Source organism: Pipistrellus hanaki (assembly GCF_964339955.1).
Source record: "Pipistrellus hanaki genome assembly, chromosome: 9".
Taxonomy (NCBI): domain Eukaryota; kingdom Metazoa; phylum Chordata; class Mammalia; order Chiroptera; family Vespertilionidae; genus Pipistrellus; species Pipistrellus hanaki.
The window spans coordinates 44,879,962-44,894,469 of NC_140511.1; the positions used below are offsets into that span (position 1 = coordinate 44,879,962).

The window sequence follows — 14,508 nt, forward strand, 5'->3', positions numbered from 1 at the left end:
ACATTAACATGGGCCTAGTTAATGCTAAGCAGTGATTTCTATTTTTTTTCATGAGCTTTTTATGACTAATAAAAAGATACTGATAAAATCCAAAAAAAAGATACTGATAAAACCCAAAGATAGTAGTAGTTAAATTTTATGAGAAAACAAGAAATAAGAATCCATAGTACACTTGAATTTTAATTCATGTTTTAATATTTGTTCTAAACCGTAAATGCATGACTTTTTAATTGTTACTTTCTTGTTTAAAATATTTTCATAATTAAAATTATTAAACGCAAACATAAAGAAGTCTGAAGTTATTTATAAATCAGATACTGAAAATTATGAAAGCTCTGCTATGCTAAATGGAGAAGGCAACAGAGAATTACTTGGTGGGACCTTAAACTGCATTTGGAAGGTCAAGTCTGTTTTTGATTCTGTGAAGAAATATTAGGGAATTACTTTGACATAAAATAAATGCCACTAGCTTTATCCACAAAGCTATTGGCATTTTGTTTGTTATTAACATTTATTAAATACTTATTTTGTGAATTACATACTACCAAGCAAACTATATGTTATCTGTCACTTAAGCTTTACATAAACCACTTGATATATAAACTATTTCATTCCCCATTTTCTACATAAGGATATTAGGTCTTAATGAGGTTAAGTGTCTTGCTCAACATAACTCGGTAAGTGAATGAGCCATCTTGGAGATACAAGCAGTTGCAATCTGTTGCTTTGGGGCTCAATCACAAAGTAAACTTGCTTTGAGGGGGTTAAGAGTTCCGATTTGTGTAATGGCCCATCTCCCAGGAAAGCAATGTAATCAGTTCACGTAGGCTCAGGTCACAACACTGATTCTGAATAGTTGGCCTCCTTATTCCTAGAGGAGGGCAGACACCATGGGGGTGACCTCTGGGCCCTCCTCTCCTTCACAAATACGGCTCGAGGGAATTCACAAGTCTTTCCCTTGCGAGCATCATGTAAACCATAAAAAGTCCATTCTCTATTTGGGTTCACAGGCTCAGAATCACCTGTGTTACACAGCTTGGTAAGTCTACTACCCATTTTCCCAGCTTATGGATGGGATGACAGAGAGCAAAAAGAAAGGAAAAAAGATAGGAGTAGCATAAAGCTTTTGAGCAGAAGAACTGAGATTGGGTTCATGACATGAAGGAAGTTTTATACTTACATATAATTGCTAAAATACCACTGATAATTCTTGTTTGATTTTTATCTTTTCAGTCATTGTAAGGTCAGATATCTCAACTTGGGAAGATTTATTTATTGTTTCCTATCAGGTGAGGAGCAAAAATAATAAAATAAAATAAAATAAAATAAAATAAAATAAAATAGCAGACCCAGAGACAGGGAAGCATCAATCAGATTGTCAAACCTCAGAGGGAAGGTAGGGGAGATTGGGGGTAAGGGAAAGAGATCAACTAAAGGACTTGCATGCATGCATGCATATATGCCAAATCAGTGGTCATGGACAACAGGAGGGTGGGGGCATGCGTGGGGAGGGGTTTGGGATGGGAATGGGGGGGATGAGGACAAATATGTGATACCTTAATCAATAAAACAATTAAAAAATAAATGAATAAAATAAAAATAACAACAGCAAAAAAAGTCTCACCACAAAAAATTAAATAAAAATAAAATAATAAAATAAATTGTAAATGTGTCCTCTCACATCCCAAGTCTAGGGCAAGTTAAAGACATTAAGAAACAATAATAGAAATAGTTTAGTGCATTTGTGAGCACTGCTTTTTGCAGTGCAGGTAAAAAAAAAAAAATCAATCCACACGAAGAAAGAAAGCTGCTGTATAAACAGATTACAGTGAACCCCGGGGGAAAAAGACAAGCGGGCTCTGTCTCCAGGAGCCACAAGATTTTGCAAATGTGTTTCCATGCGTAGTGTTGGCTACCACCTATCTTTTAGGTCCAGGTTTTCAGCATCTACCACTTGAAGGAGCATGTTTTGGTGTATTGATTTTTGTTGTTGTTGTTGCCAAATAGTAATAACACTTTAGCCCTCTAACTGTCTCTCTTACCACTCTATATTCTTGGCAGGAAGCATACCTTTTGAAGCATGGGACACACATAATGATATATTCAAATGAAGAAGCTCCACTAAAATCACTTCTAACAGTACCTAACATCTTACTTGTGGTCTCTTTCTCCCTTCCTCCCTTTTCGATTTCCCAATGAAATCATTTCGTAGAATAGCCAAGGCTTTCATACTTAAGCATCTAAACCAAACCTTCCTATTGGCATGGAGCATCTTGCTGGGTATACCTGGTTTTTAATTTCAGGCCTATATTTACATAGTCCAACAAATTCTTTCACATCTACTTTGCCTTAACCATAATGGAATTATAAATCATCAAATACTAGATCAGAGGATATTTTCTCTGCCTGACTTTCCACTATAATGGGAGAGTGGTATATAAAGAATCCTTTAAGATTTGGGATACTTTACTGGTTGGTCATTATGAGATCTAGAATGTTCTTTATAGTGTAATGTCTATTTCATCTTCTCCTCAATGCTTTGGTTAATTGATTAGTATTTTTGAACCACTGGTCACTAACAAGCATAAATGAGGAAACTGATATACTGTACTATTAACATTCTTTGTGCCATCTGAGTTTGCATGTAACCCACTATGGAGATCAGCACATTAAAATCTCAGAGGATCATCATTCAAAGATAATGAATTTAAACATACCCCCTCTGATGTGATTTTTAAGAGTCTCTGGAGCGCCTTCAGCAATTTAAAAATACAATGACTTGTGCCTGTGTGTTATTGTGTTGTGTTTTTGGTTAAGATTTTTAATTCATCAGCAGGCATCAGTTGTCATTAGTACATATGGGAAAATCTCAGAGAGGATTAATAAGCTCCTATTAACAAAGGAATATGCTCCTGGTTAATAATCTGCTATGTGGGAAAAGAGCAGAGACAAGTTGATAAAGAGGGTAGTGAATGTGTGTATGCTATGTGAGCATGTGTGTATAAAAGCCTATTTATTCATTCACACCTTATGCTTTAATTATGAGTGCATGTATACCCACATGCGTGTGTGTATATATATATATATATATATATATATATATATATATATATATATATATAATGTAAACCAGGAGATACATAACTAAATGAATATAATAAAAGATGACCTTGCATAGAATAATAAATAACTAATTAAATAAATGCATGCATTATGAAACTATTTTAGAATAATGAAATTAAGTGTTCTATAATCAAACTCCAGTTTTAAAAGTTTTACTAGGAAGATTTCAATTATTCTGACAACAAAGCTATTGATGAGGTTATTGATAAAGTGATAAAGTTATAAAGTGATAAAGTTAAGATATTTGCTTTTCCCCCCCAGGATTATAAAGCATCATGGTAACAGAGTGGTACCTTCCAATATGAGTCAGCACACATCTACAATGGACACATTTATAAGAAATCACAAGAGAGATGTCCCTTTCTAATGATACCCAGCTCCACCCCACCTCCTTCGTGCTGCTGGGAATCCCAGGACTAGAACACATCCACATCTGGATTGGCTTTCCCTTTTGTGCTGTGTATCTGATTGCACTCATAGGAAACTTCACCATCTTGTTTGTCATCCAGACTGAGCGCAGCCTCCACCAGCCCATGTTCTACTTCCTGGCTATGCTGGCTACCATTGACCTGGGTCTCTCCACAGCCACCATCCCTAAGATGCTGGGCATATTCTGGCTCAGCCTTGGGGAGATCATTTTTCATGCCTGCCTCACTCAGATGTTTTTCATTCACATCTTTACTGGCATGGAGTCAGTAGTCCTTCTTGCCATGGCTTATGACCGCTATGTAGCTATCTGTAATCCTCTCCATTATAGCACAATTCTTACTAACAAGACAGTATCCCTTATTGGTTTTGGTGTGGTTGGGAGGTCTTTCCTCACTGTTTTCCCTTTTGTGTTCCTCATCTTGCGATTGCCCTTCTGTGGACACCACATCATCCCACACACATACTGTGAACACATGGGTCTTGCTCGCCTGGCCTGTGCAAACATCAGGGTCAACATCATATATGGTTTGGGGACCATTGCTATCTTGGGACTTGACATCATAGCCATTGCGCTCTCTTACATATACATTCTCCGTTCTGTTTTTCGTCTCCCCTCTCATGAGGCCAGACTCAAGTCTCTCAGCACCTGTGGTTCCCATGTCTGTGTAATTTTGGCCTTTTACACCCCAGCTCTTTTCTCCTTCATGACACATCGCTTTGGCCAAAATGTTCCCCGCTACATTCATATTCTTCTGGCCAATCTCTATGTAGTTATTCCACCAATGTTCAACCCAATCATTTATGGGGTCAGGACCAAGCAGATCCGTGAAAGGGTGTTCAGAGTATTCATCCATTGATAAATAGTGTACGGATCCCTCCAGGTTTTGTCCAGAGGCTTAAATGTTAATGTTTTCATCTAAGAAAAGAGAAGAGGCTTTGAAAAAGGCAAATGACCACTTAATGAGAAGGAGGTGGATGTCTTTTTTGTATGCATTTTACCCTTTCAGGGCGTAGGAGCTTTTAATTTTAAATGCTATTAAGGTAGATGAACAATGATTCTATATGATTATTTTAAAGAATAACTTAAGCCATGTTCATGATTCCCAGGAATCTAAGTGGTCAAATTACAGAAGACATTTTGCCACTGCCACTGTGGGTAACAGGTATTCCTTCTCTCTCTCTCTCTCTCTCTCTCTCTCTCTCTCTCTCTCTCTCTCTCTCTCTCTCTTCTTTACTTCCCTTGCTCTTCCTCCTATTTCTGTTCCTTTTGTTATTGATCTTTCTTTTTTTTCTCTCTTTCCCTCTCCTTCCAATATTTCTCTGTCAGCCTGTGTCAGTGTATCTTACTATAGCTTTCTCTTCCTGCCCTGCCTTTGGTTAATATCCTGTTCATTTACTCTCCTACCTTTGTTTAGTATTCTGTTCATTTACTCTCAAAATGTAAATAGCTTTTTTTCTTATTTGTTTCAATGAGTAGTTGATTGATTCAGTAAATGGATTACTTTAGATAATGAAGAGACTGAATTAAGTTCCCAAATTAATGAGCATGCCACAGGACCCAGATTGTGGTGAGTGTGGGGGGAACAGTATTTAAAAATATATTCATCAAAGAGCTACATTAAAAGGAATTAGAAACAAGAAAGTGAAGGTAAAGGTAGGAGGCCTGGGAACTAAGCAGAAGGCAATTATATTCTTACAGATATTAGAAATTTAGTGTTTAAAACTAAATACATAGCATCTCATTAAAAACAGTTTCTATATGATTTATAGAAGCAGTATTCATCCCCGCTACATTCATATTCTTCTGGCTGTCATATCAAATCTCTCTCTCCTCTTCTTAAAAATAATTTTGAATTGCCTGGTCTTGTTTACACATGTTGGTTGTAAAAGCAATTTGATTCACAAAAATCAGCTCTGTTTTTTGTTAAGAAAACATAGAATTTTTCAATGAAATATGTTGAGAGTGAAACCTATAGATCTACAAAATACTACCAAATTGCTCAATAGGAAGAGACTATTTCTATTTGGGAAGTGACTACGCACTCAGATAGCATGCATAAATTAATTATTGTTATGGACTCCCAGGACTACTTTTCTACTAGGTACACAAAGGCATTTCTACAGCAGAAAACAACATGAGGATGATTAGAGAAATTTAATAATTTATTTTTGCAGATTTGTGGGGACTCCTTTCATGTCCTATGTGGTTCAGAGTTTCAGTTCAGGGTTCAGGTTCTGGAGAAGGCCACACACAAGGTAAAGAGATTAGAAAAGTATTAATTTGGCGATTTGGGGGGCCAGGTAGGGGCCCACCTCTAGTGGGAGGACTACACACTACTCTGGCCTTGCTATCCCTTTTATTGAGACTATGGGATACACTCACAGACCTTAGGCAGGAGTCTCCAATAACAGAAATTTACATAAGACAACAGAGGTGGAGGCTGCTTCAGCTAACAATGTTTCAACTAAACAGTGAGTGGTTAGAGCAATTAAGGTTGTTGACCAGCCTTCCCAGCTTCCCGTCCACATCTTTCTATTAGTGAAACAGTGATTGATTTCCAGCACCAATCTTATGGAAGGTGGGCAGTAGAGTTAATACAGAAATTGAAAGGACCAAATAAGTAGGTAAGATTTACATCAGATCAAGTGTTTTCTATGTTAAAGGATTTGATCTTTGACTTATAATTATTAGAGTTTATAACATGAGAAGTTCTCTCATGTGTAATCTAGGGGCAATTACATTTGTTATGACAAAAAGATAATCTGGACACATAACATGGACTTAAATTGTAAGAGACTATTATTTTATTGTTTCACGGACAACTGCTATGCTTGGACCTTATTGAACATTATTGCTTTCACATTGTTCTTACATTTAATTGTAAATTTACTCTTACTCTTTTAAATTAAAACTAAAACTAACATACTCAAAGTACAGTGATAGGCTTGGAACAGTATTGGTTAATGGATTTTATTCTAAAAAATACACATTATGGATTATATGACTAAGAAAGAGGCCCACAAATTTAGGTATGGGATTCAAACCATAGTATATTTGAAATCAGTACCAGTATGACCTTAAATTTAAAATAAAAATACACAAATAAATTATTCAAAATCATAAAATAGATAATACTTCTAAAGCTCTTATTGTGTTTTAGGCATAGTTTTATATACCTTATATAAATTGTTTGATTTCATTCTACAAGCAATTCTTTGGTATAGGTGCTATTTCTGTGCTGTAATAGGTGAGGAAAATGAGAAGTGCAGACTTAAAGTACAATAGTTTGCCCAATGTCACGCAGGAGTGAGACATGGAGCCTGGATTCCAATCCAGCCAGTTTGATTCCAGTTTGATTTTTACAATTATGCTACAGTGTAATTATATATATATATATATATATATATATATATATATATATATATATATAATTTTAATGAAATACTTCAAGATATTCTTTTCACAATGGAACTTTTCATGATTCAGTATTAAGTGAAAAACTGCAAGTTATCAAATTGTATACAGTATGCAAAATTTTAAAAATGTAATTTTCAGATATAAATTTATAAGATTTTAAGCAATTTATGCCTAGGCAGTGAGATTTTTTTTGGAGGTTTTGTTAATTACATAAATGTTTAATGTTGATATATGTAATTGTATCATCATAAAATACTGTTAAACTAAGAAAGAAATGAAAGATTAAAAGAAAGTAACATTTGATATCTATAATACTATTTAGTCATTACTTCTATTTCACATTTTTTGGTTTACTTTTTAACCTAACTTAAAAACGAAAGCTTTGGCAATGTTCCTAAATACAAATAACACTCCTGTATTTCACATCTTAATTATTGACCATCACTATCCCATTTCCGACATCTTAAGGAAAATAAAACATGGATTTATCTTTGATACATCTCTTTCTCTCACAATCCACATACAAATTTTGAGTCAACTGCATTTATTCTGCCATTAATTAAGTGCAAAAATCTGAGCATTTGTTGAGATAAAACAAAGCTCTGAGTATTTCTTGAGATAAATCAAAGTTATTAATTTAATTACTAAAATTCAAAACATAAGATCTCTACAAGAAATAGTAAGATATATATTTGAGATCTTGGGGAAGGAAAATATATCTTAAAAAGGACACAGAAAAGAAGATACCTTGAATTTTATCAATATTTAAATATTTTATTGTTTAAGGAAACAAAAGCTAAAAGGGCAAACCACAGACAGAGAGAAAATATTTATAATACATAGTTGAAACAAAGGTCATGTAAGCAGACATATAAAGATATTCTCAAAGTCCATTATTAAGAGATAAAAATAAAAAATACAAAAGAGTGGGCAAAGAACTTGAACATGTACTCATAAAAAAGATATGTGATATAAAGTTTATATAAGAAAAATGCCTAGAAAGTTTAATCATAAAGAAAATACAAGTTATCTCTTTAATAAAATGCCCTTTCATGACTCAGTAGATGCACACAAATGATTGACAACATGAAGTGGTGACAATACAAAATGACAATACAAATAGGGAACAATTATAAATCTCATAAATTGATGGTGGAGGGTGAAAAGTATTATAATGTTAAATGTACATTCTGCTATACCCCTCCTATGACCTAAAAATTTCACTTTGTAAAGTACAGGGGAAAATAACATAATCTGCTAAATAAAATTATAAGAAACAGAATGCAGCAATGGATATTGAGAAGTGGCCTGAAGAAAAGATGGAAATAAGATACTTTCAGAAGATTTAATTAACATAAATATTTTGACATAGTTTTTGTGAGAAAGTGTTTTTCTAACTTAAGTTCCATAAAATTTCACATTGAAAGTTAATTATTAGGTGTCTTATGTTTTCATTTCTTATTTCTGAAATAATATTTTCTTCACACAGTCATAGATCTGCTTAGTTCGGACTCCATATATGACAGGGTTGAGCATTGGTGGCACAATGACATAAAGATTGGCCAGGAGTATGTGGATATAGCGAGGGACATTTCGGCCAAAGCGATGTGTCATGAAGGAAAAGAGGGCTGGTGTATAGAAGGCAAGAATTACACAAACATGGGAACCACATGTACTGAGAGACTTGAACCGAGCTTCACGGGAAGGAAGACGGAAAACAGCATGGAGTATCTGAACATAAGAAAGGGCAATGGCTACAATGTCAAATACTAGATTACAAATTGCACACAAACCGTAAATAACATTGATCTTGATGCTGGCACAAGACAGCCGAGCAAGACCCATGTGCTCACAGTAGGTATGAGGAATAACATGATTCCCACAGAAGGGCAATCGCAAAATGAGAAATATAAATGGAATCACAAAAATAAATGCCCTCACTACCACACCAAGACCAATCACAGACACGATCTTGTTGGTGAGGATGGTGCTATATTGGAGTGGGTTGCAGATGGCCACATAACGGTCATAAGCCATTGCCAAGAGGACTGATGATTCCATCAGTGTAAACTTGTGAATGAAAAACATCTGGGTGAGGCAGGCATCAAAGATGATCTCCCTGAGGTTGAACCAGAAAATCCCAAGCATCTTAGGGATAGTAGCTGTGGAGAGACCCAAGTCAATGGTGGCCAACATGGCCAGGAAGTAGAACATAGGCTGGTGTAGGCTGCTCTCAGCCTGGATCACAAACAGAATAATGAAGTTTCCTATGAGTGCAATCATGTACACAGCACAAAAGGGTAAGCCAATCCAAATGTGGACCGTTTCCAGTCCTGGGATTCCCAGCAACAAGAAGGAGGAGGGGTGAAACTGAGTGTCATTGGGAAGAGACATCCTGATAGATAATGCATAAGCCTTCAGAAATTTATGTTCATCCAATTGTACAGGTCACCAGGTAGTGTTCTGTAGCTTTGAAGACCTAAATATAATTTAAGAACATGTAAGCCAACTTCTCTCTTTGTTGTTATTATCACCAATAGAATCTTCCCTTCACGTTTGACTAATTTAGGATTCTGCCAGCTTATAAATATAGTGATGACAATTGTTCGTTAATTAAATGACAACACACAGGGATAATAACTATCGATAAAAAATGGAAGTCAGCAACATTTATGACAATATATAAAATGTACTTTAAAGGGTTAATATTGGTCCCTCTGTTTTATTGAGCCTTATGTTTTTATTGATTTTTATTTTATTATTATTATTATTATTTATTTAGAGAGAGAGAGGTTTCTTTATTACCTTGTGAGTCCCCATTAACCTTTTGTTAACGTGATCTGTGTTAGAGCACACAAAGATTGATGGAACACATGTTCTCAGCATCCTGTATCATCATTTAGAGCAGTGTTTCCCAAACTTCTCTCATGATGAGAATCACCTGGTGGAGTTGTTAAAACACAGATTCCTGAATCCCAACTAAGAAGTGCTAAACTAGAATTTTTGGGAACATTTAATAGGTAAAATTGTATACTTAACTAGTGCTCTAAGACAGATTTTATATACAGAGCACTAAGTTAGGTATGCAATTTTACCTATATGTTCCCAAAAATTCTAGTTTAGCACTTCTTAGTTGGGATTCAGGAATCTGTGTTTTAACAACTCCACCAGGTGATTCTCATCATGAGAGAAGTTTGGGAAACACTGATTTAGAGGGGCAGTATAATTTTTGTGTTCAAGAACAAGTGTTCTAGAGTCAGAACATTTTTATTGCTGCTATAATAAACTAGCAAAAGTGATATTAGAAAAGATATTTGGCCCTGCCACTGTGCCTAATTGGTGGAGCGTTGACCGGGAGTTCATGGTTCGATGTGCAGGCAGGGCACATGCCTGGGTTTCAGGCTCAGTTCCCAGGAGGCATGCAGGAGGCAGCTGATTGATGATGCTCTTTCATCACTGATGTTTCTGTCTCCCTCTCCCTTCCTCTCTATAAAATCAATTAAAAAAAGAAAGAAAGAAAAGTTATTTGCCTTTGTGCATATAAATAAAAGGATGGAAATTGTTCTGTATCTAAAGTTAGAAAATACAACACCATTAATTTCATTATGAATAATATTTAAAAATCTTTTTTGTTTTTAAAGTCCATAAAGGAAACTGTTCAAAATCTAAGCTTTTCTCTGCCCAATTAACTCTCTCAATGCACTGTCTTTCAAAATATGAGAAAAGATGAGAGTTACCTTGCACATACCTCAGAGGGAAAATTAACATTTGTCATCAGATAAAAGCTCTCTCAATCTTATAGTGTTCTACCCTTAGGTTTATGTATATATACATTGAGCTAAAGTTTTATTTTTCATGCTTTCCCTTTTTTTGGTCTTAATGTAAACCTCTCTCTAGATATTTTATTTATATTTGTGATTCCATAACCATTCTCATAATTCACATAAACTATAACCTTCACTCTACTTGTTCTATCTTATTACACAATTTAAATACGTTTTTATCAATAGAAAATATGTGGGCAAATTATGTAGTGAAAACATTCACACTGAAATAAATGCAAATGTTCAATCACATAAGATAAATCTTATCCTTGTTTGCAATCATAAATTAAAACTTAAAAATGATTATAACTCATACATTATATTTTTAAATAACAGAATATGAAGGTTTATGATAACAAGCATTAGTTTGTGTTAAAGAGCAACTATTGTGCACAACTGATTGGAGAAAGCAAAAATTAAAAGCAAAAATTTGGGCAGAGCAATTTAATTACTTGCCATAATAGGGACTAATATTCACATATACAATGTACTAGGATATACAGTTATTCTTATTATAAAAGTGCCTATAATAAAATAGAACTTGAAACATTGAAAGTGTCCATTAATAAAGCAATATTAAACTTAAAAATCTGTGGCATATTTTTTATGTAGCACTCAGAAGTACTTAGAATAAAGTATATTTATAAAACTGATAGGAAAGCATCTAAATGAAAAAAATAAAGTAGAAATTTTATTTTTTCATTAACATTAAAGCACAGTAAAAGCAAACATATATGCATGTGTATTTATAAATGTGGTTATATAAATATAAACATTTATATATAATTATGTATATTATATAATTATGTATACTATTATGTAATATTTTATATATATGTGTGTGTATATATAACCTAATACACAAACACATGTAAGTATGTGTATTTATAAATACAGAAATGATCTAAAAGGATCATATTTAAGTTAGGAGACGTCTAAAATGTGGTGGATGGAAAGGTATAAGATAGCATAATTTAGCTGTATCACTATGGTTTGATTTTTTTTAACAGTGCCAATGTATTCTATATATTCATATATTATCTGTGTATTTTGAAGTAAGTAGATAAATAATGCAGAGTTACAATTGTATTCATCAGATAAAAAGAAATTACAAATAAGATTTGGCTTTCCATGTCATCTAAAATATTAAGAATTGTTCTAAACTCTTGAAATACATTTTCCCGTATTTCTCCACATAGAAAATCATTCACCTATTTAATTCATGAAAGTGATGATATGTCTTTGATCTTCATAATGTATCTTCACATACAAAACCCCTCAGTAACTTGGTTAGAATTAAAGTCTACTCACATGCCAGCTCCTTTAGATTATTTTTCTAGAAAACTTTATCCATCAATCATGCCCCTCTTTAGTGTCCTTATAGTCTATGCTCTTACCTGTCTTCTATCTCTTGTCACTTTTGTTTTATATTTCTGCATATTTTTCCTTTATTATATTACAAATTCTTACTTGGCAGAGGACATGCATTTTCATACATTTGCTGTTCCAATGAATGAATAAAGAAAAAGAGAAAAGGAAAAAATAAGAGATTTCTATCCATTTTCTGGTAAATAATTTCAATATAAATTTAAGATAGTGAAATCACGATGAATCTATTTTAGTCCACACTATTTCTAAACAACTCTACATTAACAGTTTCCTTGATTATAATATTACATCTTTCAAATACACCCAGAAATCACTCTCCAACAAAATTGAATTCTGTCTACATTTTATTCCTTGTCTGATAAACATGCATTTTTTGCTAGACATGCATTTATTGCCATTTATTATTCATATTTATATATTTGTATACAGAATAGGGAAAAAGAGAGAATGGAGTGAAACTCATGCCCGCTTTGGGGAAGGAATAAAGTAAAGTATAATATCCTTTGGATAAATTCTACATTCCTTTCCATCTTTTAACAAAGGTAAAATAAGTCTGCGTGAATTGGTTTATACTAGGTACTGTATTATTTACATGGAAGGCTTTGCCATTTAATCCTTAAGGGAATTTCTGGATAATCACAATACAGATAAAAACAAAACAAAACAAAACAAGCTAAGAATGTTAATTTAAGTTTCCTTAAAATATTCTACTCTAAATTCAAGGAGTTGGAATTTGAACCCAAGTATAATTATAATATTTGTAATCTTCACATTATCCCTTAAGAGATGGGTACTCCATAGAATTTTGTAAATGGAAAACAACAATGCATGTGAGGCTGCTTTGAGCAGCATGAAACATTGCTCAAGTATCATAGATTTGCTCAGAATTTAGGATTGATGCATCTATACTCCCAGCCTTGCTTCATCAGCCTTCCTTTGATGTACTGAATTAAGCAGAGAAACCCATGCCTGGATTTATTCTCAAAGAAAGTTGGATTCTAATCTCAACCCATAGCAGAGTGGAATTTAAGAAAACTTACACAAGCCTGTTTCTCACCAGAGTGCTGAAGCCAAGACATGGATGAGAGGGACTGCACATTGCCTTACCTCACCAGGGGTTCTGTGGGGATCAGTATGAGCACCTACCTGGTCTGAGGAAGACATTAGTTCTCACAAGACTTGAGCTCAGTTATAGACTTGTCTCCTAATTTCTGAGACTCCCTGGGGTATGGAGTGAAGAAGGCCTCCCTGGGGTGTCACGGGAAGAAACCAGTGGGAGTTGGAAGTATGAGTTCAGAACTCATGTTCTGAGTCTTTAGAGTTCACACTTAAAAAAAAATTTTTTTTTAAGTTACAATTGATGTACAATATTATATTAGTTTCAGGTGTAAAATGCAGTTGTTAAACACTTTATGACTTACTAACTGCATTTTAGAACTTAATATCTTATCATCCCATTTAATCTAGTAATCATCCGACACCATACACAGTTACCAGAAGATTATTGAGCATACTCCCTATGCTGTACTTTACATTCCTGTGACTATTCTGTAACTACCAATTTGTACTTTTTTTAAAACATATTTTATTGTGTTTTTACAGAGAGGAAGGGAGAGAGATAGAGAGTTAGAAACATCGATGAGAGAGTCATCGATCAGCTGCCTCTTGCACACCCCCCACTGGGGATATGCCCGCAACCAAGGTACATGCCCTTGACCGGAATGGAACCCGGGACCCTTCAGTCCCCAACCCGATTGAGCCAAACAGGTTTCGGCCCAATTTGTACTTTTTATTCCCTTCACCTTTTTGACACATCCTCTTTACCCATCCCTCTCCACCTGGCAAACATCAGAATGTTTCATGTATCTGTGAGTTTATTTCTGTTTTGCTTGTTCATTTACTGTTCTTTTTTACAGATTAAATTTTTGATAGATATGCATTTATAGATATGCATATAAATATTCATATTTATATATATTTTTCTTCTTACAGAAGACCATTTAACATTTTATGTAATACTGGTCTGGTGGCAAACAGTTTGCCTTATCTGGGAAGCTCTATCTGTCCTTTGATTCTAAATGATAGCTTTGCTAGGTAATCTTGATTGTAGATTCTTGCTTTGTATCACATTGATTTTATTGTACCAACCCCTTCTGGTCTGCAAAGTTTCTTTTGAGAAATCAGCTGGGAGACCCCTTGTAGGTAATTAATTTCTTTCCTCTGGCTGCTTTTAGGATTCTGACTTTGTCTTTAACCTTTGGCATTTTAATTATGATGTGTCTTGGTGTGGGCCTCTTTGGGTTTATCACTTTCTATGCTTCCCGA

General features: G+C 34.3%; 2 protein-coding genes across 2 annotated transcripts; one reads left to right on the forward strand and one right to left on the reverse strand.

The window, feature by feature from the left end:
- Positions 1 to 3,476: 3,476 nt before the first annotated feature.
- LOC311627781 (olfactory receptor 52E2-like) lies at positions 3,477 to 4,409 on the forward strand (the record flags this gene model as incomplete). The annotated part of the gene is made up of 1 exon (XM_084894341.1): positions 3,477 to 4,409. One exon carries the CDS (start codon positions 3,477 to 3,479, stop codon positions 4,407 to 4,409), a length of 933 nt encoding a protein of 310 aa, XP_084750467.1.
- A 4,019-nt stretch (positions 4,410 to 8,428) lies between these two features.
- LOC311627775 (olfactory receptor 52E2) lies at positions 8,429 to 9,364 on the reverse strand (the record flags this gene model as incomplete). Its single annotated transcript, XM_084894335.1, has 1 exon — positions 8,429 to 9,364. One exon carries the CDS (start codon positions 9,362 to 9,364, stop codon positions 8,429 to 8,431), a length of 936 nt encoding a protein of 311 aa, XP_084750461.1.
- Between the last annotated feature and the right edge of the window lie 5,144 nt (positions 9,365 to 14,508).